This window comes from Ornithorhynchus anatinus, chromosome 10 (assembly GCF_004115215.2).
Source record: "Ornithorhynchus anatinus isolate Pmale09 chromosome 10, mOrnAna1.pri.v4, whole genome shotgun sequence".
Lineage (NCBI taxonomy): Eukaryota > Metazoa > Chordata > Mammalia > Monotremata > Ornithorhynchidae > Ornithorhynchus > Ornithorhynchus anatinus.
This window is the reverse complement of record NC_041737.1, coordinates 1,027,708-1,053,909: the sequence shown is the minus strand read 5'-3', so window position 1 is coordinate 1,053,909 and position 26,202 is coordinate 1,027,708. Positions and strand designations below refer to the sequence as shown.

Here is a 26,202-nt window from a genome sequence, read left to right as displayed (position 1 = left end):
TGTTGAATGGCCTCTCTGCTAGGCTTTTCCCCAGTGAAAGCTTCCCCTGTCTCTAATTATCAGAGGTGGGGGGCATTTCCCACAATGCCTTTCTTCCAACTAAGACTGAACAGTTCTCTTCGGACGTTATTGTATTCAAAATACTCCACGTCGGCCGGCCGTATCCCACCACTCGTCCCCCGTCGGGACCCCTTCTTTTACCGACTTTCTCTCCAGGGACAATTCCCCTTTTCTGCCGTCCAAGTTCCTGGCCACCACGTTTGGTCTCCAAGACTCCGCTCCCGCGCTGCTGCCCATGAAAATGATGCCCCTGAAAGCCCCTCTCGCACAGCCAGCTGCCTCAGTCTGAGATCGTTTGTTACGAGCAAATCCTCTCGTAACTCATGGCCGTTTGTCAGGAACCTTGCAGACAATAGCGAAGGCACCACAAAGTAGCTTAAAAGAAAACCCATCCTAATCTCTTATTTGTGGCTTCCAAAGGCCTCCCAGGACATGCCACTGCAGCCATGGCCCTGAAAAGAAACAGAGTAATTATAGGACTGAAAGGCATTTCTGGCAGTGGTGGTGTCCTAGAATTCAAGGCCTGGAGGAGTCCCGGAGATAATTAGATCTGGTCCGGTCCCCTGCCTCTCGGTGGGTAGATGGTCCCTGGCGGAGGAAGAGGCCCTGGGAGCCGGGAGACCCGGGCCGGGCCATCGACAGCAAAGGTTTCTGCCCGGAGAACCACCGAGGACATTCTGCAAGCCGATGGGCCCAGCGGGAATCACATTAAGCAGCTGGCAGGGATGGGTGAGGACGAGAGGATGAGAGAGTTAGAAGCGGTGTGGTCTAGTGGAAAGGGCGTAGGACTGAGAGTCAGGTCACCTGGGTTCTAATCCCGGCTTTGCCACTTGCCTGCTGTGTGACCTAGATATCCTCAGTTTCCTCATCTGTAACATGGGGAACCAATCTCTGTTCTCCCTTTCTCTTAAATTTTTCTGTGTGGAACAGGGACTGTGCCTGATTTGATGGTATTGTATCTACTGTGGTGCTCAGCCCAGTGCTTAATAATAATAATAATAATTATGGCATTTGTTAAGCACTTACTATGTACTGAGCACCGTTCTAAGCGCTGGGGTAGATACAAGGTAATCAGGTTTTCCCCCAGGGATGACTTCATTTTACAGATGAGGTAAGTTAAGTGGCTTGCTCAAGGTCACATAGCAGACAAGTGGCGGAGCCGGGATTAGAACCCATGTCCTCTGACTCCCAAACCTGTGCTCTTTCCACTAAACCAGGCTGCTTCCTCTAGTGCTTGGCACGAAGTAATCACTTAATGAATACCACAATTATTACTATGCAGGCTAGCAGTAGAATTGGCATCTCCAAGGGGGACTCTGTCAGATGAATAGACCATCCAAAGCAGATGGTGCCTATCACTCACTGTTCAAAGATCTTCACAGCTGGAGTTTCCTCAACCTCAAAACTCTAACCCACCTTTAGGTCTGGAATGTTCTGCCTCTCCTGGCCAGTCTACTGCTGTGCAACATCCCTGAGAAGCAGTGTGACCTGGTGGAAAAAGCACTAGCCTGGGAGTCAGAGGACCAGGGTTCTAATCTCGACTCTGCCACCTGCCTGCTGGGTGAGCGTGGGCAAAAGTCACTGAACTTCTACGTGCCTCAGTTTCTTCATCTGCAAAATGGGAATTCGATACCTGTTCTACCTCCCCCTTTGATTGTGAAACCTATTTGTGGGGCAGGGATCGCGTCCAACTGAATGATCTTGAATCTACCCCAGAGCTTGGCACATTGTGAGCGCTCAGCTTAATCTCCCTCTAGACAGTAAGCTTGCTGTGGGCAGGGAACATGTTCACCAACTCTTTTATTTTGTAATCTCCTAAGCACTTAGTACAGTGCTCTGCTAACAGTAAGTGCTCAATAAATACAATTGATTGATTGATTGTTTAGCAAATATTATTATCATTATTGTCCCAGACACATAGTGTGAATCCCAGCCTATGAGGCTCCAGGGAAGAAGACACTCCAATCCTGATTAGCCTATCCAGTGCTCTGAAATCAGGAAGTTTTTTCCTCCTGCTACTCCCTTCCCCTGCACACTGGACCTTCTGCACTCAGGGCCTACTGGGATGGGTCCACAGACAGAAACTTCCCTCAGGGACAGGAACAGTAGGAGGAGGAGAAATGGCATGCGTGAAGCAGCGTGGCTCAGTGGAAAGAGCATGGGCTTTGGAGTCAGGGCTCATGAGTTCGAATCCCAGCTCTGCCACTTGTCAGCTGTGTGACTGTGGGCAAGTCACTTAACTTCTCTGTGCCTCAGTTCCCTCATCTGTAAAATGGGGATTAAGACTGTGAGCCCCACGTGGGACAACCTGATTCCCCTATGTCTACCCCAGCGCTTAGAACAGTGCTCGGCACATAGTAAGCGCTTAACAAATACCAACATTATTATTATTATTAGGCGCACACTGGGGACAAGACACTGTACTGAGTGCTTGGGAAAGTACAGCTGGAGCATGACACATGTTTCCCATCCACAGTGAGTTCACGCTCTCTCAGAAATATCCAATATATACAACATATAAACGAGTTTTGAAGATGGCCATAAATACATACATACATACATACCTAAGTACGAGAGGTGGCTGTGGATTATTGCGGCAGGTGCGCTGAAGGTGGTGGGATTTTCAATTTTGGATTTGGACCAAGTTCCCCAGGCCCGGGAGGTGGGAGCCAGCAGGGCAGATTGTGGCCGGCCCTTCAGAGGAATCCTGACCTCCCTCCCACGGGAAAAAGTCCAGCATGGCCTCATGCCAGGTCGGAGGAAACACCCAAAAGATCAGTTAGGGTTGACTCTGCCAGGACAGGGAGTGCCAGGGGGTAGTGTGAGCTTGTGGGGCTCTATGATGCCCTCCACTCCTCACATAGCTGGTCTTTGTGACCTACCCACTCCCTAAGTCTCTGGTCTCTGGGATTTCCCACCACCCTGATCACCACACCCCCCAGTCTCTGTGACCACCCAACCCCCAAATTTCAGTCTCTGTGTTTTACCCCATCCTTCACATCCCCTCCAGTTTTTGTGATGCCCACCCCGAAATCACCAGTCTCCTTGATCCCCACCCTCAATGCAAATCCATGTTACCCCCACCCCCCCACATCATAGGGCTCTGTGACACCCCCCCCCCCGACTCCCTATATCACCAGTCTCTGTGACCCCCAGCTCACACATAGCCAGTTCTGTTACCTCCGAGACAGACCTAGAGACAGACAGAAATTATTTACAGACAGGGGAAACAGAAGGAAGGACATTATTTGTATATTTAGTTTTTTATTCAGCTATTTCCTCCCAGTAGTATAAACATGCAAAACCTACACATAAAACAGGGAGGTTCGTAGTTCCTGAGGATAGTGTAAAATAGCTAAGTGCTGAGGGTGGTTGTTGGGTTGGCATGAGGGAGGTCGGGGGAAAGTCCAAAGGTCTTAGTGCCCACTTCGCTAACCTCTGGGGAGCGGCCAAGATGAATGAGGAGAAGCTGCAGCATCTTCCAGGATGTTGATGGACAGACAGTCCCCTTGGCTACACTTTTTAAAGAATGAGCTCCTACTGTCACGTAAGTGTTCACCAATCTCTCCCACGGGTGGCCTTCACCTAAGCAGTCTTACCCATCTCTGTGTCCACTGTTGACTTTTTTCAAATGGTATTTGTTAAGTATTTACTGTGTCAAGTACTGTTCTAACCGCTGGGGAAGATACAAGTTTACCATGTCGGCCACAGTCCCACTCCCACACAGGGCTCACAAGAGGGGAGTAAGAGGGAGGAGGATTTAATTTCCATTTCACTGATGAGGTAACTGTGGCACAGAGAAGTTAAGTGGCTTGCGTAAGGTCACACAGCAAGCAACTGGTAGAGGTGGGTTTTGAACCCAGATCCTCTGACTCCCTAGCCCGTGCTCTTTCCACTAGACCACCTTGCCGGACCTGTGACCCACTGGAGAGAGCCCAGGGCTGGGAGTCAGGAGACCTGGCTCTGCCCCTGGACTGCTGCGTGATCTTGGACAAGTCACTTCAATCTCTCTGTTCTTCAGTTTCCTCCTCTGAAAAATGGGGTTAAGATACTGGTGTCTGATCACATTACCTCTCCCAGCACTTAGCACAATGCTTGGGGCCTAGTATGCCAGAACTAAAGTAATCAGCTAATGCTAGATAGATCTATAGTCAATAAATGTAGAAAAACAAATATTCATTAATGACATCTCCTGGCCATGTGCCATAAATGCTCATTCATATAGTTATGTAAGTCTATACCGGACCCCTCTTACATTCCCCTCCCCACTCCATATACGCCAGCCCACCGCTGTCACCACCTTCGAGCACTAATTAAGGTAAACTCCTCCAAGAGGCCTTCTTGAATTAACCTCTCTTTTAGAGGACTTCCTCCCCCTCTTGCGGATTTGTACCCCATGGGTATTTGGTATTTACCCTACCTTCAGTTCCACAGCTCTTATGTACATATCTAGAAATTATTTATATTAATATCTGTCTCACCTTCGAGACTGTAATCTTGTTGTGAGCAGGGAACGTCTACCAACTCTGTTGCAATGTACTCTCCCTAGAGTTCTGTATAGTGCCCTGCACAAAGTAAGCACTCGGCTGAGCGCTTGGGAGAGCGCAATACAACAATAAACAGACATATTCCCCGTCCATAACGAGTCTGCGGACTAGTTTTCACTCGTTAGCCGCCCCCCCCACCACAGAACGGGGAAATCGGTCCCGGGGTGTGTGTTGGGGGGTATCTGGGGGGGGGGGGTGGGGGAGGAGGTGAGAATGCCTAGAAATGACGTGTGTCCTTGGGCAAGTCTTTTAACTTCTCTGGGCCTCGTCTGTAAAATGGGGATTAAGACCGCGCATCCCGTGTGGGACCGGGGCCGCGTCCAACCGATTAGGCTGCATCTACTCCAGCACCTAAAACCAGAATAAGCGCTTAACAAATACCATTAAAACAAAACCGAAGCAAACCGGTCACAGCCATTCCCTTTTGAAAGGATTCCGAGTTCCGTTTTTTCCTCCAGCCCGACCGTGAGCTAGATCGGGATTATCTCCGTGCCGGTGGTGTGAGGATGTGAGGATGTCGGTGGTGGTTGGCGGGTGGGGAGGGAGGACGAGGGACGAGGAAGGAAGAGGAGGGGCAGCCCAGGAGGATGTGAAGAAAGAAGTGGGGGAGAAGGGAGAGGTGGAGAAAGAAGTGGAAGGAGAAGAAGCGGGAAAGGGGATGTGAAGGACGAGGGGCGGGGGGCGGGGAGGGGGAAGGAAGTGCGGAAGGGGGGAGAGAAGGGGGTCAGAAAGGGCGGGGGGAGGAGGGACAGGGGCTGAAGCCGCCAGAGAGGTCATCGACGTTTTGGGAGGCTTCTGCCCCAGCGCGTTGAAGGTCAGACCTGAATTCCTAGGAGAGATTTAGCATCCCCATTCGTGCCGTCAGTCTCCTAGGGCCTGGGCTGCTGGTTTTTCAGGTAGTGGCTTGTGCTTGGGCGCGCACACACACACACACACACACACACACTCTCACACACTCACACACACCCACACACACACACAAAGAGGCCGACGCCCACTCACGTGGGCACCTATATAAATCCCCGCGGTGTCGGAGCGGCCGCCCCATCCTCCGGCCGCGCCTCTGCAGGGACATCGCGCCGGTGGCACCTGCAGGTTGGTGATCTCTGCGCCCTGCCCTCGATCCCTTCGCCATCCAACAGACTTCGCCCTGCCCTCTTGGTCGGGGCGGGGGGGGAGGTACCAGGCCCGGGGGTGGTGAGTGGGGGCCGGGCCGGGTCGGGGGGCCCGGGTTGGGCCGCCCAGGTGCCCGGGCCGGGTGGAGAAGGAGGGGGTTGGGGGCGCTCGGGGGGGCTGCAGTTTTCGGTCCTCTTGCGGGTGATCCGTCTGGAGAAGCGGGTCCCGCCGGCCCAGCCGGGATGCCTGGGCTCCGGATGGGCAACGCCCGGGGTCTCCGGCCGCCTCTTAGTTAAGATCGAGGGTGGCAACTGTGCGCCGCGCGTCCCCCGGGGTGGTCGGGGGGCCTCGTCCCTCCCTCTCCCAGCCCCCGGGGCCGCCAGCCAGAATCTGGCCGGCGTCGCGGGGCCGTCACCCGCTGGGACGAGCTCCTTTCATCGCAGTAAACGGGCAGCACGGGGAGCCAGCGGGCGGGGCGTTGCGGACGGGCTGTACCGGGCTGCTCCCCCGGGACGATTTTCCCCGCTGGGGATCGCTCTCGGAGCGAAACGGAGTGTCGGAGAAGCACCGTGGCGCAGTGGAAAGAGCCACCCGAAAGGCGGGTTCGAATCCCGCCTCTGCCGCTTGTCAGCTGTGGGACCGTGGGCAAGTCACTTCACTTCTCTGTGCCTCAGTACCCTCATCTGTAAAATGGGGATTAAGACTGTGAGCCCCACGTGGGACAACCTGATTCCCCTGTATCTCCCCCAGCGCTTAGAACAGTGCTCTGCACATAGTAAGTGCTTAACAAATACCAACATTATTATTATTATTCTCTGGGCCCCAGTTACCTCATCTGTGAAAAGGGGATGAAGACTGTAAGCCCTACGTGAGACAACGTGATGACCTTGAATCTACCCCAGCGCTTAGAGCAGTGCTATGTAGAAAGCGCTTAACAAGTACCAACATTATTATTATTATTATCAAGACCCAGCCATGAGCTTGCCAGCTGGGGCTCAGACAGGTGGAGGGAGGCCGCCGGGAACCCCTTGTTGGGCAGGGATCGTCTCTATCTGTTGCCGAATTATACATTCCAACCGCTTAGTACAGTGCTCTGCACACAGTAAGCGCTCAATAAATACGATTGAATGAACGGAGGGGCGCGGGCAAGACGGGCGGCGAAGGTTCCCTCTACTACTACTACTACTACCAATAATGATGGTATTTATTAAGCGCTTACTCTGTGCCAAACACTATTCTAAGTGCTGGGGTAGATACAAGATAATCATGAGAAGCAGCGTGGCTCAGTGGAAAGAGCATGGGCTTTGGAATCAGAGGTCATGGGTTTGAATCCCGGCTCGGCCACTTGTCAGCTGTGTGACTGTGGGCAAGTCACTTAACTTCTCGGTGCCGTAGTGACCTCATCTGTAAAACGGGGATTAAGACTGTGAGCCCCACGTGGGACAACCTGATTCCCCTCTGTCTATCCCAGCGCTTAGAACAGGGCTCGGCCCATAGTAAGCGCTTAACAAATACCAACATTATTATGTTGTCCCTCACCGGGCTCACAGTCTTAATCCCCATTTTGCAGATGAAGGAACTGAGGCACAGAGGAAGTGAAGTGACTTGCCCAAGGTCACACAGCAGACGAGTGATGGAGCCGGGATTAGAACCACGTTCTCTGACTCCCAAGCCCGTACTCTTGCCACTAGGCCATGCTGCTTCTTCTTGGGGCAGGCTTTTTTTTTTTTTAATGGCATTCTTTAAGGATTTACTATGTCAGGCATTGTACTAAGCGCTGGGGTAGATACAAGTGATCAGGTTGGCCACAATCCATGTCTCATGTGGGATTCACCGTCTCAATCCCCATTTTCCAGATGAGGGCACAGAGAAGTTAAGTGACTTGTTCAAGGTCACACGGCAAAGACTTCAGGGATCTGGGATTATAACCCAGGTCTTCTGACTTCCAGACCCGTGGTCTCTCCACTGGGCCAGGCTGCATTCCCCATGCAGCAGATTAGATCCTCAATAAAGCAATTAGAGCACAGTACTAAACGCTTGGGAGAGTACAATACATCAGAGTTGGTAGGCAAGTTTCCTGCATCTTTCCCCTAGAAGTAGTGATAGTATTTGTTAAGCACCTACTGTGTGCAAAGCCCTGGACTAGGTGCTGGGAAAGTGGGTGTGGGGAAAGGGGAAGGGGCAGACAGCAGGAGCAGAAGCTATAATATTAACTTTTCATAGTCACATGAAAATATAACAGCTGAGGAAACGAGGCTCGTAGAGAAATCTGGTCTCTGTGCTAGGGAAAGAAGGTATTTCTTTGCTGGACTTCAGCGGCTCTGGGAGCAGATCTGTCAGGGTCAAATTAACCCCTCCTAAAACTAACATCCTCCGAGCTCCCAGGCTGCTCCGCAGGCTCCAGGGCCGCATCCCGTCGGGCCCAGCTGCCCGGCGGCCTTTTCTCCAGCAGGGCTCTCGCTGGCTCCCAGCCCGGCTATCCAGTGTGTCCTCAAAGCTCCCTCCCGGTGAAGAAGGTGGGAGTGTCCACTCCTTATGGGCAGGGAACCTGTTTCTTATTCATTTTGTACTTTCCATGTACCTAGTACAATGTACTGCGTCCAGATGGGTGCTCAGTAAATATTACTACTCCTGCCCCAGCTATCCCCATTTTACAGATGAGAAAACCAAGGCCCAGAGATGTGAAGGACCGGGCCGTGGCCAGAGGCCACGGTGGGGCTAGAAGCTTGCCGTGCCTTGTCAGCACTGCAGTTCTTCGGGGTGCTTCTCCAAACATTAATGGGGTGGGCCGAGGGGCGGGGGGAGGAGGGAGGCAGAGACCCCCCACCCTGTGGCAATCAAAACCAACACTCACTGGAACCCAGTGGAGACTAGATCCGATTTCCTTGTATCCACCCCAATGCTTAATACAGTGCTTGGCACATAGTAAGTGCTTATTAAAGACCACAATTTTTATTATCATTATTATTATTATTAGACCAGCTGAAGTCCACTTGAGATACCCAGGGTTCATGTGCTTGGAGGAGCTCCATGCTGCTCTGCCCGCACCGGCCCTGCTTGCTCACCTCAAGGTTGGGGCTCCAGCTGGTGCCCGGGTCACCTCTTGGCTCAGAGAGCGGTCATGTGGCCATGGCGCCTATCGGTTCCTCGCTGCGTCAGAGCCCTGCTGGAGCCTGGGAGGCTGCGGGGTCAGGCAGGGCACGCTGGCGTGGCACCCCTGGCCGTGAGGGCAGGTGAGGCTTTCTAGGTGGGCACCACCTGGGCGAAGACTGATCTGGGGAGGCGGGCCGAGCTCCACCGCTCCCAAATTTCATCCCAAGCAGGAGCCAAAGGAAAGGAGGTGTTGGGGAGGGGAGGTGAGACGGGTTCCGTCTTCCGCTTGGAGCTGCTGGAGCAGGTAGGAGGTGATCTTTGGATTATTAATGCAATCAGCTAGCAGCAGTGCATCTGTCTCTGTCGGATGGAGTTGCAAAAGGGCCTGATGATAAAATGAGGCTGAAACGACCTGCTTTCAGGTCATGGGACGGAGGCAGGGGAAATGGGATCAAAGCCAGAACTCGAACCCAAGATCCCTGACCCCTAGCCCAGTCCCAGCCACTGAAGAGAAGGTCACTTGGGCCACTGACATCTGGACTCTCCTATTTCCCTCTGGGTCCTCTGACTTTAGCTGTAAAAATTTAATTGAGTAAGAGGCGAGGGAGAGCCGGTCTTCAGATTGTTTACAGCAGGAATGATTTTTAAAAGCCTTTTTTGCCCATCTTAGAAACCGCAGCTCCTACCTGACTGCTGTAGAGTTATGGTAGTGAGTTATTTAGTTAGTTAATTAGTTAGTTAAGTAGGTATAGAAGTTATAAAGCCCGTACTATGGAGGGAGGTTCTGGGCACTGAAAACTGCAGAACTGGGCGTGGTGAGGGAGCTGTTGATTGGAGGGGTGCTTTACACCTTGCCTAACTGTTTGGGATTCCAGTGCCTAGTAACTGTGAGCAAACACTGACTGCAGGAGGGAAGAGGTACAAGGGGGTGAGAAGGAGCAGCGATGGGGGCAGGGAAGGAGGGCTGGGGAGCAAGGAGGGGTGGGGAGGGTACACTGGGTCCCAGGCCTGCAGGAGGGCGGCAGTGTATGTGCAGGACAAGGCAGGTATCTTCCATGTTGTCACTCTCCTCAGGCTGGCAGCGGGCCAAGCCTGCCCTGGGCATTACGAAATCCCATCTCCCTTAGAACCCTTTGCAGCAGCGGGCGTGTCTGATGAAAGGCAGCATGGTCAGGCGGAAAGGGAGTCCTGTTCTGGCTGAAGAAGGTCGAGTTCCATTTTCAGCCCCACCTTAGTTTCCCCATCTGTAAAATGGAAAGTATTTTTCCCTGCCCTTCCTGCCAATGAGATGTTCTGATGCTGACAAGCTCCTCTTCAAAGTTGTTCCGGGCTCCTTGGAGAGAGGTGCGTAACGCAAAGACTAGGATTGATACAGGAGTCAGTTATGAAGTTTTTCAGCCCAAGGCTATTGACTGATGGATGGATGGATGGATCAGTCGGCTGATGGCCCAATCATTCTTTACCGAATTGCTCACTTCCTACAAGGAGGCGGTGTCTTTGGGATTCCTGGGTCAGGTCAACCCAGGCCAGGATTCTGTCTTCAACAGTTGAAGCAGGATAATAATAATAATAATACTGATAGTACTTGTTAAGGGCTTACTATGTGCCAAACACTGTATTAAGTGCTGGGGTAGATACAAGTTAATCGGTTGGACTCATCGGGCTCACACTCTTAATCCCCATCTTCCAGATGAGGTAACTGAGGCCCAGGATGTTAAGTGACTTGCCCAAGATCACTCAGCAGACATATAGCGGAGCTGGGATTAGAACCCAAGTCCTCTTACTCCCAGGTCCTTCTTACTTTTACTCCCACTTAGTGGATAGAGCACTTAGTGGTGGGAGGCTGTGATGTTGGCCTTCCTGGTCAGCCACCCTGAGGGAAAGAGATGGACCATCTAGGATCTTGATTCTTTTGGGGTAAAGAAAGGGTTTTCCTGCCAAACCTGCCCACCCATCCCCTACCCCCAGCCCATAGCTGCTTACGTATTGTTCTCATTTTCTGATGGATTAGATTGTGTTCCTGTACTGAGATAGCAGATCTTTCTTTCCACTGGACAGAAGCTCCCCTCCTCTGCAGCAATCTACCCCTTAATGGAGAGTTTTCCATTGGCTCAATCAATCAATCAATCAATCAATCATTGGATGCCGCTTTCAATGCCACCGACAATCCTCAAAGTGCTCAGTGCAGCCTAAGCAGGGAGAAGCCGGAGCTGCCGGGCAGTCTTTGAAAACTATGTCGCCCAGGCCTGTCTGCTGAAGTGGGACAGGACTGACAGTTCCTGGGTCTGTTTAAGTCTCCCCGGCATCTCGGCTGACACTCACTGTGTTTACCCGAGGAGCCTCCAGCCCAACGGTGGGCCCAGCCCTCCGATAACGGCTTCTGAAGCTCGCTGTTCCACTCTGGGTGGGCAGGGAGGATGTGCCAGCAATAGCTCAGTCTTCTCTGGCCTGGCAAGGGAGGTTGGAATTGTGGTTACGGGATGATGCTGCAAGGAACCGAGCTAGAGAATGAGAGTGACAATTGGGTGGCCATCGGTCCAGTTATCCTGAGGTGACAGTCCAGTCAGTGTCCATCTGGTTTCCCTCCTTCTTTCTCCATAAAGCGGCCTGTCATCTGACTTCATCCTGCAGGAACTGTCGGGTGTCCAGCTGATCTGACCCCTGACTGGCACAGATATGGCCCTGGAAAGCCTTTGTGTCTGCTGTTTTTATTGTGTGAACAAGAAGCGCTTGGATCAGCAGAAGGGGTCACACTGGTTCATGGCCTATAAAAAGAGCCCAGGACTGGGAGTCAGAAGACCTGGGTTCTAGTCCCAGCTCTGCCACTGACCTGCTTTGTGACCTTGGGCAGCTCACTTCACCTCTCTGGTAGTCAATTTCCTCTCTGGAAGAGATCACTGCTCTCCCTCTTTCTAGACTGTGAGCTCCGTGTGGGACACGGACAGTGTCCAAGCTGATTATTCCATCTCACCCTCAGGGCTTAACACAATGCTTGGAACATCGTAAGTGCTTAATCAGTGCCATAAAGAGGCCAGGGGAAGACCACCTGACCCCGAAGTCCCTTTCATCATTAGAGTCAGCAGGAAGGGAGGCCGCCTCATCCGGGGACCGGATCCCTCCCTGCGCCGCTGACTCCCAGCCTGAAGTTCCGGCTGGCAGAAGACGCTCAGTCCTGACCCTTTTGGTTCTTTAGGCTTGGCTGGCTGCCCCATTGCCTCCTTCCAGAAATCGCAGCCTGCTGTTGCATCTGGCCCATTGGAATGTCATGAGCACTGATCGAGTGAAGGCACAGTGCTCAGCACTTGGGAGATGCAGCAGAAGCCTGGGGAATTTCTCTGCCCTCAAAAGTCTAATGCTCTAACCTAGAAATCGCAAGTGTGAAAGCTTCCCCCCGCCACCCCCCCCCAGTCACTCTCAGAGTCCTCGTGGTCCAGGCTGAGTGTCCGGGGGTACTCCCTGGTACGTCTCCACCATGGGCAGCCCTGGAAATGTAACATGGACATTTTAACAAGATGGCACTTATCATTCTTTCCAATTTGCAAGTGGGAACTGCTGTTCAACTAAGACGTATCTAACACCTCAATAGTTTGATACAACCGAGACTCTCCAAAGCCTTACTAACATGGCCCTTTAGAGTTCTCACAATCAGATAATAAAAATAATAATAATAACTATGGTATCTGTTTAGCTGTTACTCTGTGCCAGGCACTTTATTAAGCCCTAGGGTAGATATAAGATAATTTGTCTCAAATGGGGCTCACAGTTTTAACGTAGGAGGAAAAACAGGTATTCAATCCACATTTTACAGAGGAGGAAACTGAGGCACAGAGAAGTTAAGCGTTTTAACCAAGGTCACACAGCAGGCAAATGGTGAAGTCCAGCCCTCTGACTTCCAAGCCCATGTTCTTTTCTAAGTTAATGCATCTATCAGTAGTATGTATTGAGTCCCTACTGAGGACTATTTCAAGTGCTTGGGAAAGACCAATACAGTTAGTAGACATGATCCCTGCCCTCAAGGACCTTACAGTCTACTTTTGTGTAGAGCACTATATCAAGTGTTTAGAAGTGTATAATAGTTTTCGTATTACATAATTCCTCAGGAGCTCAGTCTAGCTGAGGAGACAGACATTAAAGTCAGTTACAGAGAGGAAGAAGAAGGGGATGTGTGCCTCTAGCTCCTAGGTCGTATACCCCTAAGCTGTGTAAGATTCCTTACTGTGCCCCATTTGTACTCTTCCAAGGGCTTAGTACAGTACCCAGCACTCAGTAAATTGCTCTGATGGATCCTTCCCGACAGAGTCCAGGCAGGAAGGGGTAGAGATGCCACAGGCCCCGCTCTCACCCTGCACACTGTCATCGCAGCCCCTTGCCAAGTGTCCAGCTGCCACCCCCAGAGCTGAATATGAGGGATCGCTCAAGTGGGCCGCTTCGGTGCACGCAACTTTGGCCTCTGATCCGGTTGGGAAGGCCATAGCGCGTCAGTGCTGATGGGGTAGCTGTAGCTAGAAAACTGGGTTGGGGAAGGGCTTCTCTAGGTATGGTCCCAGAAACTAGAAGCTCTATGTGGATTTTCCAATTGCTAAACCCTACCAGAAGCTTGCTTTCTGCGGGTGCAAATGGAAATTCACCAAAGGAGCCCTTGGGAGACTTTGCCTAAAAATTTGCTTGTGCAAATTGAGAAGTCTGTAACCCCTCCCCATTCCCTTCGAGTCACCCCTGCCTCCTGTACTATCTGCTTTGAAGCCCAGTCTCCACTCAAATCAAATATAACATCAGGCACTTTCCAAAGTGAGATGTTTGTAACAAGGAAGAGACTTCCTGGATAGGCAGGTGCATAAGGCCTTCCTGGCCAGCAGGGAGGACATGAATGGAGTTTCAAGCAGGAAGTTTTAGTAAACTAGATTGCAGAGGCCACTTAGAGGGCTTTTGAAGGCTGCCTTTTTCTTTTGAAACCACAGGCTTCCTGGAATAGGCTAGCCATGAGCGGCTGGAAAGCTGCCCGAGCAGAATCTTACCACAGTTCCTTCTGTACTTGTGACTCTGGCAGCTTCTACCTGCAACACTCTAGAACAACACCCTCCTCCCAATCCACCGGGCAGATCAAAGTGATTCATGCTTTAACTGCCCTGTGGGGGGGAATTCCACCAGTCTTGCATCCAGAGTGTCCAGTAGCTCAGTTTACCTTTTATCCAGTAGGGACAGTCCAGTGACCAGCCAATTTGTCTCTTGTCAGGCACTGGACTCCTTTGCGTTGGACATTTTTAGTTTCAGCACCAGCTTCCCTCCGCTGCCAAGTGCCACGACTCATAAGAGGCACCCGTGTTCACTGGGACCCGGGAGGTAGACACAGAGGCTCTGGAGGGAAGAAGTGGAGGTCAGGGGTCTTTTCCGGTGACACGCTCTAGGTATGGACACACATTAGGCTGTGTGTCTGACATAACTCATATTAATGCACATGTATCTGGAGGTCTGGTGATCACTCCAATAAAACAGTAATAATAATAATAATAATAATATTTGTTAAGGACTTACTATGTGACCAGGGTAGATACAAATAAAAATCACTAGAAAGGGTCCTTGTCCCACATGGGGCTCACAGTTTAAATAGATTGGTGAATCGGCATTGGATCCCCATATTAACAAATGAGGAAACTGAGATGTCGAGAAGTTGTGACTTGCCCAAGGTAACCCAGCAGGCAAGTGGTGGAGCTGGGATTAGAACCCAGGTCCCGTGAAGTGCATTCCCTTTCCCGGTTTCCTAGAGGCCTGGTGTCATTTCCGAAGCAGAGAAGATGATGCAACTCACTCAGCGGTCAGGCATTCAGTGACCAGGTGGAGCAAAGTCAGTTTGGATGTCCTCATTCTCACCCAGTCCGGGCTCTACCCCAAACCTCTCTCCTTCCCCAAGGGTCAGGATGTCATCCTTCTCGTCAGTTGTTGGGGACCTGTTGTAGCGCCCAGGGCTTCCTCGGCCCCAAGACACCTGGGGGAGTTAGAAAGAAAGAACAGACACGGTCCATGCCCTCGGGGAACTTCTGGGTGGAAATGTTCCTGTCCAGCTTTCTGTCCTTCACACTGAGCTTTGAAGTGCTTCTGCTGTTTGTGATTCAGCCGTTGAGGGCGGAACAGCCCATTAGATCTCTGCCGCTAATGATGTTATGAAAATGGTATTCCCTGGAATCAAGCAGAGCTATTCATTAATTTATGCGCCCATTTGTTTCCTAACAAGGGTAACCAGATACCACTGCCTAATTTACACAATATTCCATCAAAGAAACACGCAGCTAATGACTGTCTTTCTCCATTTACACCTGTTCTAACATGCTAGTCTCTGGATGAGCTGTCGCTGAAAAAAAACCCTGATGTTTACACAAGGCAGTTTATGACCAGAGTTCTGAGTAATTCACTACTGGAAGTCTCTCAACTGATTTTTTCATTTATTTAGATCCCTTCCCAAGTCACTGTGCAGTGTGCCTTCCCCTGGTTTCCAGGACACATTGTAGTTCTGGAGTCTTTAAAACCTGTAACGTCAGCTAAGGACAACTGTATGCAGGGGACCTAGGGAATTACAGAAACTGGGAGCTGCATGTGGACTGCAATTTTGTACGGCCTGATTGTCAATCAGTGGTATTTATTGAGCGATTATTGTGTACTAAGCATTTGGGAAAGAACAGAACAGAGTTGGTAGGCATGTTACCTGCCCACAGCGAGCATACACTCTATCTGTGCCAGCGGTTAGCACAGTTATCACATACCCAGAAAGTGCTTCATCAGTGCCATCATTATTAAATGGTTTTACTACTCCAGGAAGAAAGGAATGAATAGAGATATAGCTGTCCTTTGGACTGACTCAAAGGAAACCTCATCTACCGTGAGAGTCACCAGGAGAGAGAGAGAGAGAGAGAGAGAGAGAAGCGCCAATCCAGGCCCTGCAGTCCTGGCCAGACTATGCTCACACAACGTGCTGTCACATGGCTTGGTATGCTGGTTTGTTGCCATGCCTGGTGCTCTTCCCGCTTTTGCTTCGTCGACACTTGATCTTTTCGAAGCCGCTCGAAAAGAATCATAGCTTTCTCAGATGCAGTGTCTGCTGCAGGGTCTCTCAACTTTCAGCTGAGATGCAGAATTGTCTGAGGCTGAGCTTTCAGCATTTTCAAAGAGTTTGTCTGACTCTGGGTTTCCCCTGTTTCAGCTCATCTTTCAGCAACCATTTAGATGTAGGGATGCTTTATCAAGATAATCATTTTTATGGTAACTGTTTTATGAGAGATATTGGATTAATGCTTTGGCATACCAAAAGCACCATATAAGCACCTTCACTGTTGTCCAACAGGAAATTTCCACGTTTCAGAGCACTTGACCACTCACAGAAACTGGAGGTTTTACTGGGGACCCTTGTCTGTCCTCTGCCTGAGGAATGAGAAGCTTCCTGTGTTAGGCTGTAGCCAGTTTTGAGGGGCATTATGAGAGGGTAATTGTTGGTAAAAGCAGTCAGTACCGGGAACATTCCATTGTGCATAAGGAGGAAGCTCTGTGACAAATTGGCCTAGTAGAAAGAACACCAGCCTGAGACTGAGGGGACCTGATTTCTAATCCCAGCTCCACCACTTTTTTTTTAATGATATTTGTTAAGGGCTCACTATGTATCAGGCACTGTACTAAGTGCTGGAGTAGATTCAAGCTAATCGGATTGGATACAGTCCAGGTCCTACATTGGACTTCACAGTCTTAATCCCCATTTTACAGATGAGGTAAAGTCACACAGCAGACAAGTGGGAGATCTGGGTTTAGTACCCAGGCTTTTAACTCTCTGGCCTGTGTTCCTTCTACTAGGACACACTGCTTTTCTAACCTCTTGTATGACCTTGGGCAAGTCACTTCACTTCTCTGTCCCTCAGTTACCTCATCAATTCCTGTTATCTGTCCCTGCCTTAGACTGTGAGCCCCTTGTGGGACAGGAACTGTCTCTGACTTGATTATCCTGTAGCTATCCCGGTGCTTAGGACAGTGCTTGACATATAGTAAATGTATAACAAATACATGATTATCAGGACAGACACATTCCCCATCCTATAGAAAGCTCACAATCGACCTTTATCCTTTTACAAATGAGGAAACTGAGACCCAGAGAAGGAAAGTGACGTGTCCAGGATCATCAAGAGGGTAAGTGGCATAGCTGGGATTAAAACCTGGGTCTCAATCCCGCGCTCTTTTCACTAGGTTACGCTGCTTCTATAGTACAAATTGTCCCTCCAAATGACAACCAACTTTCCATTCTATTAATCCTCATGGCTCTTGGAATGGGCCACTAGTGGATATAAAATGATTTTCACTGTGCTTTCTGCCCCTTGGCCGAAAACATATTTTTCCTTCAAAGCTGAGCTTCTCTGAGCTTGGCTTCAGTCCAAGGGTGCGTTTCTCAGGAAAGTTCAAGGAAAAGAATAACCTTCAGCTGTTTTTTGAGTTTGACTGTATGGAAAAAAAAAGCTTTCCCTACTAAAAAAAAGCAATCACTTCTGGATTTTTTAAAGCTCAAACCTTTAAGAAAGGGCCACCTTTTAAAAAAAAAAATCCCATTTACCTCCAAAATGGTGATCGGCGTCATACTTGCTGCTGCCCTCACAGGTGTGTGTCCCCATTGAGTTTTGGGGTCTGGGTTTTCTGAGCAGTGGTGCTGGACCCTCCCCACCCCACGGCCACAGAGGCTGAGATGGAGGGAAGTAGTTGGGTTCTCAGGAAGACTCCTGCTGTCGTACTCACAACCATCCAACGCCATGATGCTCCAGAAAGATGCACGTTGTTGGGAGGGTGTGCCCCGAGTCCATTCTGGCCCAGGAGTGGGACGGAAACCTGGGCTCTGGCAGGCTGAGGGTGTGCAATGTCACGAGGCAGGGCCGGGACAGTGCCGACCAGCTCTGCCGAACACACGTCTTTGCTGTACGATTTCTTTGCTGAATGATTTGGGTAGGGCATGATGGAAGGGTCGGTGTGTCCGGCTCCCCACAACACACATCCGTCCTGGTAAGACATGATCCCCACCTTGGCATAGGTAGAAACGGTCGAGTCCGTGCCTGTGGCATCGCTCATGGCTGATGCTGCTATGCTTTCCAGCCTCCGCCTCAGCCTGATGGCATGCACTGTCCAGAACAGAGTGTTCCTTTGTGTTTCTGAAAGTTGACAATGTTCATCGCGGTAAAATTGCAATGATTGGTGAGGGGTAAAGTGTTCTGCTGGTGATGGACATAATGATAACATAAAAATTTGTATCAAATGTCGGTAGCCATGGTAGGGTCTTCAAACCAGCTCTCATCTAGTCCTTCAGTTCCCCTGGAGCCACTGGTTACTGTGCCATGACTTCCCCACCATGCGGGGGTTTTTTTTAATGGTATCTGTTAAGCACTTACTGTGTATCAAGCACTGTTCTAAGCACTGGGGTAGAATCAAGACAATCAGGTGTCTCAGATATGGCTCAAAGTCTAAGTCAGAGGGAAGAGGATTTAATCCCCATTTTACAAATAAGGTAGCTAAGGCACCAAGACAAAATGAAATGATTTGCCCAAGGTCACACAGCAGACAAGTAACAGAGCTGGGATTAGAACCCAGGTCCTCTGACTCCCAGGCCCGTCGTATTTCCAGTAGACCATGCAGCTTCTCCCAGAACATAGCCTTTGTCCTCTAGGAGAACTGAGTGGTTTTGATCTGGAGGGCCAATCAACTGAGTCTTTCTGAGCCAGACACCATCACACACATTTTATTTTTGGTGCTCACGATGAAATGGCTTTGGAATTTATTGCTAAAAGAACCCTTCATGTGGCTTTTTGTGCAAACTTGTTACATTCACAAATGGGTTTATAACCTTGATCTCATCATTGCACAAGATAACCTCACATTCTATTGTCTCTTACTCCCGCTGGACAGAGTAGTGTGTCATATGCAGCCTCTGAGTCAAATGTTACAAATTGATTGCTTCATATGCTATAACAGAGTACACTATATAACAGAGAGTACACTCTAACAGAGTTGGTAGACATGTTCCCTGGATACGAGGAACTCACTGTTCAGCGGCTGTAGGGGAGCTACAGTCTACAGTCTTAAGAAGCAGCATGGTCTATGGGTAGAACATGGCGCTGGGCCCATGAGCCTGGGTTCTAAGTCCTGGATCTGCCACTTGTCTGCTGTGTGACCTTGGGCAAGTCAGTTCACTTCTCTGGGCCTCAGTTCCCTCATTGGTAAAATGGGACTGGGAGCCCCAATGTGGGACATGGACTGTGTCCAACCTGATTTGCTTGTATTCTCCCCAGTGCTTAGTACAGTGATTGGCAGAGTAAGTGCTTTACAAATACCAAAATTATTATTATTAGGGAAGACAGACACTAATACAAATAATTAAATGACATATATGGATAAAAGTAATGTGGGGTGACTACAGGATGCAAATCCAAGCACAAGGGTGAGCCTGAGCCCCAGTGGGAACACAACAGGCCAGGACGAAAGGGTGCGAATGGCTCCGTGCAAATCACCAGCACTGGAATCGGCTCCCCCAGGCAGGGTCTCCAGCCTGAAGTCGCAGATCCGAGACTCCCCCGTCTTTCCCAACGGGAGACTCCGTCCCTGTGCCTATGCCACCTCGTGCCAGCAAAATAAAAATGTGTTTTTCGGCTGGGTTGCCTATGCAGATTTGCGGGGGAGATGGGTGACGGGAGACGCCTGGAGATGAGGAAGTGGAACAGATATCACCCTGGGAGAAACAGGCAGCCCCAGGTAGTCTCAGCCCAGGGACCTACACTATAGTGTGGGCCAGCTGTCTCCAGATCCAGAGGAATCTGAGGACTCTCTAGACTGTAAGCTCCTTGTGGGCAGGAACGGGGTCCTCTCCCAAACACTGCCTACTGGAGGCTCTCAGAAAATACTATGGATGATCGAAGAGCAAGCCAGCGCATTTTGGCACCTAGGTCAGCACAGACCTTTGCTCCATGACTTCATTGAGTGTTTATTTTAAATCGCAAGCTCCATTCCCAGGCAGGCTGTGTACATTCCTGGAGTATTAGCAATGATGCTGGAGCCTAAAGGGACAGATTGGGCACGCGCGAGGCTGACGAGCACCCTGAGCCCTGCTGGGCTATAAATACACCCACACAGCTTGGCCATCGGCAGTGGGCGGAGAGAGACGGGAAGACCCTGGCCTTGCTGCCTCTCAAAGGTCGGAGCGAAACCCGGAAAGGAACAGTGGCCCGAGTGGTCCTGGCTCTCTACTAGGTGTCTTCTCATTCAGTTAGAGAAGCAGCGTGACCTAGTGAAAAGAGCACTGGCCTGGGAGTCGCAGGTCCTGGGTTCTAATTCTCATTCTCCCACTTACCTGCTGTGTGACTTTGGGCAAGTCACTTTACTTCTCTGTGCCTCAGTTCCCTCATCTGTAAAATGGGGATTGAGACTGTGAGCCCATGTGGGGCAGGGAGCGTGTCCAACCCGATTTGCTTGTATCCACACCAGCGCTTAGTACAATACCTGGTACATAATAAGCGCTTGACAAATGCCATTATTATTATTATTATTATGAATGGTATTTATTAAGCATGGTGAAGTACAGGTGCTTGTTCACTTTGTTGAAGTTGTGCCTCAGGATCTCCAGCGGGTCAGCTGGACCAATTCATTAATTATAATTATTAATAACAAAACTATAATTATAGTAATGGTATTTATTAAGCACTTACTATGTGCCAGGCACTGTACAAAGCGCTGGGGTGGATACCAGCAAATCGGGTTGGACACAGTCCCTGTCCCACGTGGGGCTCACGGTCTCCATCCCCATTTTACAGATGAGGGAACTGAGGCCTAGGGAGTAATGATAATAGAACAGAGCGAGGAGGGGGGTCTTCTGAGGACCAGCCTGCTCTGGAGAGATTCCCTGCTGGGTTTGGGGAGGGAGCCTAAGCCACTCAGGTCCTCTCCGATCCTTCCCCTCTCCATCCATCCCGGCTCTTCCCCGGCGGGCTCGGCGCTCACCCGGTCTCCTCGTTGCCCTCCGCAGCCCATCGCCGCCCACCGGGACCATGGCCACGGAGAGCGCCGGCCCCACGGCTGACCAGCTGGAGATCCTGGAGCACAACTTCAACAAAGTGAACAAGCACCCGGACCCCTCCACGCTCTGCCTCGTCGCTGCCGAGGCGGGGCTGACCGAGGAGGAGACCCTGGTGAGTGCTCGGACCCGGGTCCCCGGGCCCCCGGGCCCAGCTTTACCTCCCCCTGCTCCCTCATCAGGCCCCTGCTTCAGACCCCCCACTCCTCCTCTTCCTCCTCCTCCGGCTCCTCCCTACGGCCCCTGCCCCGCACCCCTTGCTCCTGCCCTCGAGCCTCTGCCCTCTTAATTGGCCCAGACCCCTGGCCCCGGCCCTCGGCCCCCTCCTCTGTACTCTGCCCCCTTGTCCGAAGCCCCAAGCCCCCGCTTCCTGCCCCTTGCTCCCACTGCTTCCACCCTTCCCAAGCTTTCAGATCCCCCACCCCGCCCCGGCTATTTTTGCCACTTTATACATCTACCTGCTAACATCCTCGCCCCTTCCTTCTATCCTTCTTAAGTACCTCTCGGGGCTTGTGCTCCCACTGGCTCCACTTCTATTTATGACACATCCCCCTCCACCCCTACCCCTTCCTCAAGTGTTGGGCGGTCTCTCCCCCTCCCTTAGAATTCTCTCTAGAATTCTCTTAGAATTTTCTCTTCCTCTTTTTTCCCCCATTTTCGCCCCTCCCCACGCCATGTCCCATCCCCGGGGAATTTCCAGACACGTTTCTCCTCCCGGGCTGGTGGTCGTGGTTGGACACGGTTTTCCTCTGCGCTGACTGTTTCGCGGCCGCGGCGACTGACCTGGTGCCGGCTCCCTGGCCGGGCCGCCCTCCGAGCGGGGCGCCCTCTGAGCCGGACCGGGCCGCCCCGTGAGCCGAGCGGGGCCGCCTTCCAAGCTGGGCCGGGTCAGACTGCCCTCTGAACCGAGTTTACGCTTTGGGGCCTCCTGGTCAGCCGAGACAACTGTTCAGCTTCTGGTCAGCAACTTTGCCCAGCTAGCAGCGTTCGGGGACAGCTTTGTGTGGGCTGGAAAGCAGGAAATCCTGCCTCCCACAGTCATCAAAGCGGTAGGTAGAAACAGGTTGAGCACAGGACAGATGGCGTGACTATTGCCGGTAGAGCAGTCTTGCCTGCCTACAGGCAGTTGGTCTGGATGGCCCCTGAAGCCTCCTAAGATGGGCTATAAGGGCTGTGCACGGGGTGGGGCAGATGGATGGACAGAGAGGGCCAGTGGTCTCTGTTCTAGGTGGATACTCATCACAGCGGCCCCTGTATTTCTTCCCATTGCCATTCCCTGTGCTTGCACCTCCTGCGGCAAGTGGAGTCAGCCAGCTGAGGGACCCCCCGCCCCAAGCCAAGACTCCATCACCAAGACAAGAGTGGGCATCCCCTGCCCTTGCACTCTCTGGGGCCCACTGCCTCCTGGGAGGTGGGGTCCCTTGGGCATCCATTGATGTGGGGGGAGATAGTGGGCTCCCCTGATGTTTCACCTTTCTCTCCTCATGGTCTCCTGTTTTGATCCCAGCCCGCTGGCCAGGCCCCTAACCACTTACCCTTTGGAGAGAGTCTCTTGTGTTGGTCCAGGGCAGGGTTACCAACAGGAAGCACATAACTGGGCCTCACACACTCTGTCAGACTTCACCAGCAGCCGAGAACCCCCAAACCTCAGCTTCCTGTCCTGGTCCTCCTCCTCCTCCTTCTTCTTTGTCCCCGACCTCCCCAACCTAAGGCCTCCTGTTCCCATCTCCTTCCTCACCCCACTGCCCGAACCTGGGGGTTCATGTCCTGGTCATTCTCCTCCTCTTCCTCTACCTTTCTCCCACTCCCCACCACCCCACCCCAAGACCTCCTGCTCCCATTCCCTTCCCCACTCCACTGCAGGAAACCGGGGCTTCATGTTCTGATCCTTCTTCTCCTCTTCCTCCACCTTTCTCCCACTCCCCACCACCTCACCCCTGCTTCCATCTCCTTTCCCACCCCGCTGCCCCGACCCAAGGCTTCCCTGCCCCATCTCTTTTCCCACCCCATTCCCTGCCCCGTCTTTGTTCCCAGAGGGAGCAGGAAGGGGATCAGGTAGGAAGGGGAGCAGCAGAAATGTTAGAGGGAAAAAGCAGCAGGTGGAAAGAGAACAAAAACTTCACCCCAGAGCCTCTGACCTTTCCATTTGGACCCACTCTATCAGAGATGCTTTGTAGTCGGGCTGCAAGCAGTTAACTTTCCTTCTTGTTGGTGGAGTGGAAACTGCAGCAGTGCCACGAGCCCTTGGTTAGAGAGATGGGCCCATGGAGGACAATGTGTTCCTCGGATGGCAGGCTGCGTCAGACAGGCTCCTGACCTCCTCGGAGCCAGGCTCTTTCTCGACAGCAGCAGAGAGAACAGATGAAGCGGGACGGGCTGACCGTCCTCAGTTCGCTCTCCTGCTCGGACCATGACCGTACCCCCAGGGTGGTGGGTACCGTGGACATTGTTCCCCTGGAAGCCTTCGTCCTCAAGCTCCTCCCCAATCTCTGTTCATCCCCGGCTCTGACTTGACCACCCCCGATTCCCCCAAACCACCCAGTGTGTCACCATAAACTTTGTTCCTTTCCAGAAATGGTTCAAGAAGCGCCTTGCCCAGTGGCGGCGGTCTGAGGGGCTTCCTTCTGAGTGTGGCTCGGTGACCGACTGACCGGGACCCGGGCCTGGGTCCCTCCGCCACCCAACGACCCCTGTGGCATCGGGGCTTGCTTTCGACGGAGGCAAACGTTTCTTGTTAACACAGTGTTTTCTTCCCATTGTACATAACCCGCAGAGAACAATGAGTGCAGGGGGGGGCTGTGCAGCTCAGGGTGCGGCCCACATGGCCTGGTGTAGGGGCAGCAGTGAACGGTGCAAGCTGCAGGCTGCAGCTCTGGTCGACCCCCTCAGAGTGTCTTGCCCTTCTCTGACTGCTCTCTCGATACATTTTCCCACTGTTCCTGTCTACATAAGCGGGCCAATTCTCAGCCTATTTGCCCCCCTAGCCGCAGTCCCTCTCCCATCCAAGGAGACCTGAAGAATTGCTTCCAACACTCCTTATTTAAATGCACTTATTAAATTAATTTCGCTAAATGAACTATTTTTTTCCTGATATAGTGATATTCATAATAAAACCATAACGTTATTGGAATTTGATGTTGGTCTCTTCTTGTGCCCACATTTTCACGGGGGCAAGCAGGAAACAGTGCCGGGTGAGGGGAGGGACCAGCCCTTCATCCCTCAGAGAGCCCTGTCATGGGATTTCCATACCAGTGATTCTGGCCACAATTGTGAATCTGATAGGGCAATCCCAGATCGAAGAACGTCTTAAATCCATGTAATTTGGGGGGGTTATTGGTGGGGAGCATGAGGCAGGGTTTACCTGACTTTAAAGCCTGATTTGGGAGCAGGAGTTGGGTCAACCCCGAGAGACACAGCCATTTCTCATCACCCATCCTGGGGAGATGGAGCCCACCAAGTGCAGGCTTGTTGGGGGGGGATCCTGGAAAGTGGAACTTCTCCCCTCCCATCACCTCCTCAAGCCCCCTCCCGACATGGGGACGGCTGCGCCCTGAAGCAAAAAGTAGGCACTCTCCTCCGAAGGGTGTGGGCACTGAACACCAGCCGCATGGGCCGATGAGTCTACAGACCCCCTATTTCCTAACCTCTCTGTGCAGAGCTGCTGCGTCCCCCTCTCCTCACCCCCAACCCCCAACTCTGAACACAGGTGCTGCAACACTCAGTGGCGGGAACCCCAGTGGAGGGAGGCTATGCTTTCAAATTTTCAATCGGGTGGCCGCTGACCCCTTGGTGAGGTGCTTTGAGGCAGCTGCCTCCCTGGCTTCCCCCCAGGAACTGGCCCTGCTCCTTCCCCAAACACCTTGCGGCATTCACCCATCTTAGCCTGTCTAAAACTGGGGAATGGAAATGCAGGAAGCCACTCTAGTCTTAGTGTCTGGGCCATCTAGCCCCCAATTGCTAAACCGTGGCGAAACTAAAGAAACACCCCGATTTGCTTGATTGGGAGCAAGATGCAGGGACCTGGGAGTCATAAGGACCTGGGTTCTAATCTCACCTCCACCACTCGTCTGCTCTGTGAACTTGGGCAAGTCACTTCAATTCTCTGGGCCTCAGTTACGTCATCTGAAAATAGGGATTAAAACTGTGAGCCCCATGTGAGACATGGACTGTGTTTAAACTGATTTGTTTGTATCTATCCCAACACGGTGCCTGGTACATAGTAAGCACCTGATACAAAAAAAATTAAAAAATTAAAAATTGGCTTGCGTGGCCATTCATTTCAGCCAGCAGGAGGAAAAGGGAGTGTTCTAGTGCCCAGGGATCAGGGCCTTCGGCTCCCCACTGACAGACCACAGTGATCAGCGGCATGGCCTGCTCATCCCCAGTGGCAATTTTCCCTATTATGAACCCATTGATATCTGTAGCGTGAGGCTTCTGTCAGCCTCCACAGGGCTGGCCCAAGGCAACCGGGCTCTGGAATGTATCTGCCCAGGAGCTAGCTGTCATTGGCAATAGTCCAGTGTCTGCATCACCAAGAGTGACCTCTGCAGCCTGACGGTCAACGTGGGCTTCCCAAGATGCTCTGGGCTTGAACTAAGGCAGGTTTCTGCTTGTGGGGGGTGAGGGGGTATGGGCAGCCGGGAGCTCAGCCATGCCCCTGGCACATCCGCCTACCAGGACTTGGAGCCAAGCCCACCCGACACCCATGATCGCACAGAGTCCCCCCACCCCACCGCCTCTCTTTCCCATTGAGCCTGCTCCGCCAAGCAGAACGGGAGTTGGTTGGGTGTCCGTAGGTGCCTTGAGAACACATCTCCCAGGGCTGCCAGGCGGCCCCACCCTGCCTTGCCCAGGGCACAGGGGCTTCTGGGCCCCAAGCAGCCGCTCTGGTAGGGTGGGGTTCTGTGGGTGTTTTGGATCAGGGATCATCTGGACCCTCAGCACACGGCCACTTTCGTCAGCACTGATATCCCTGCTGGGGGACTGGAGGAAAGGGCCCGGCTCTGGGAAGGACGAAACCTGACTTCTAGCCCCGGCTCTGCCCGCTGGGGCCGTGCCATCAGTGGTCAAGGTTGGGGCCGTGCCGTCAGCGGTCAAAGTTTCTGACCGGAGAACCACCGAGGGCACCTCTTTGAGGTGGACGGCGCCAGCAGGAACCCTGAAAAAAAACTGGCTGATGAGGACAGTGAAGATCAGAGTGGCTAACAAGGCTACCGTCTGCCAAGTCATCACACTGCGGCACAGGGTCAGCCCAGTGTGGAGATCACTTTGGCAGTCAATGGATCGGCACATAAGACACCTTCAGGTGCA

General features: G+C 52.0%; 1 protein-coding gene and 1 long non-coding RNA gene across 4 annotated transcripts; one reads left to right on the top strand and one right to left on the bottom strand.

Moving 5' to 3' along the window:
- Positions 1-113: 113 nt before the first annotated feature.
- Positions 114-2,771, bottom strand: LOC114814758. The gene is made up of 2 exons (XR_003762564.2): positions 2,625-2,771; positions 114-512 (listed from the first exon to the last, which is right to left on the bottom strand). It is a non-coding gene; the product is annotated as an uncharacterized LOC114814758 (long non-coding RNA).
- Positions 2,772-5,336: 2,565 nt separating this feature from the next.
- On the top strand, positions 5,337-24,027 carry HOPX (HOP homeobox). Of its 3 annotated transcripts, none has more exons than XM_029074092.2 (3): positions 5,337-5,702; positions 20,845-21,007; positions 23,465-24,027. In XM_029074092.2, exons 2-3 carry the CDS (start codon positions 20,867-20,869, stop codon positions 23,540-23,542), a joined length of 219 nt encoding a protein of 72 aa, XP_028929925.1. In that variant the 5' UTR covers positions 5,337-5,702; positions 20,845-20,866; the 3' UTR covers positions 23,543-24,027. The 3 variants fall into 3 exon arrangements, with proteins under 3 accessions (XP_028929925.1, XP_007664883.1, XP_007664882.1); XM_007666693.4 differs by lacking the exon at positions 5,337-5,702 and adding an exon at positions 8,934-8,956; XM_007666692.4 differs by lacking the exon at positions 5,337-5,702 and adding an exon at positions 9,015-9,120.
- The last annotated feature ends 2,175 nt before the right edge of the window (positions 24,028-26,202 follow it).

Excerpts from the sequence above, each read along its gene's own strand:
- HOPX (XM_029074092.2), top strand. The coding sequence starts at position 20,867 with ATGGCCACGGAGAGCGCCGGCCCCACGGCTGACCAGCTGGAGATCCTG. Across the intron at positions 21,008-23,464 it reads TGACCGAGGAGGAGACCCTG|AAATGGTTCAAGAAGCGCCT; the intron begins GTGAGTGCTCGG and ends GTTCCTTTCCAG.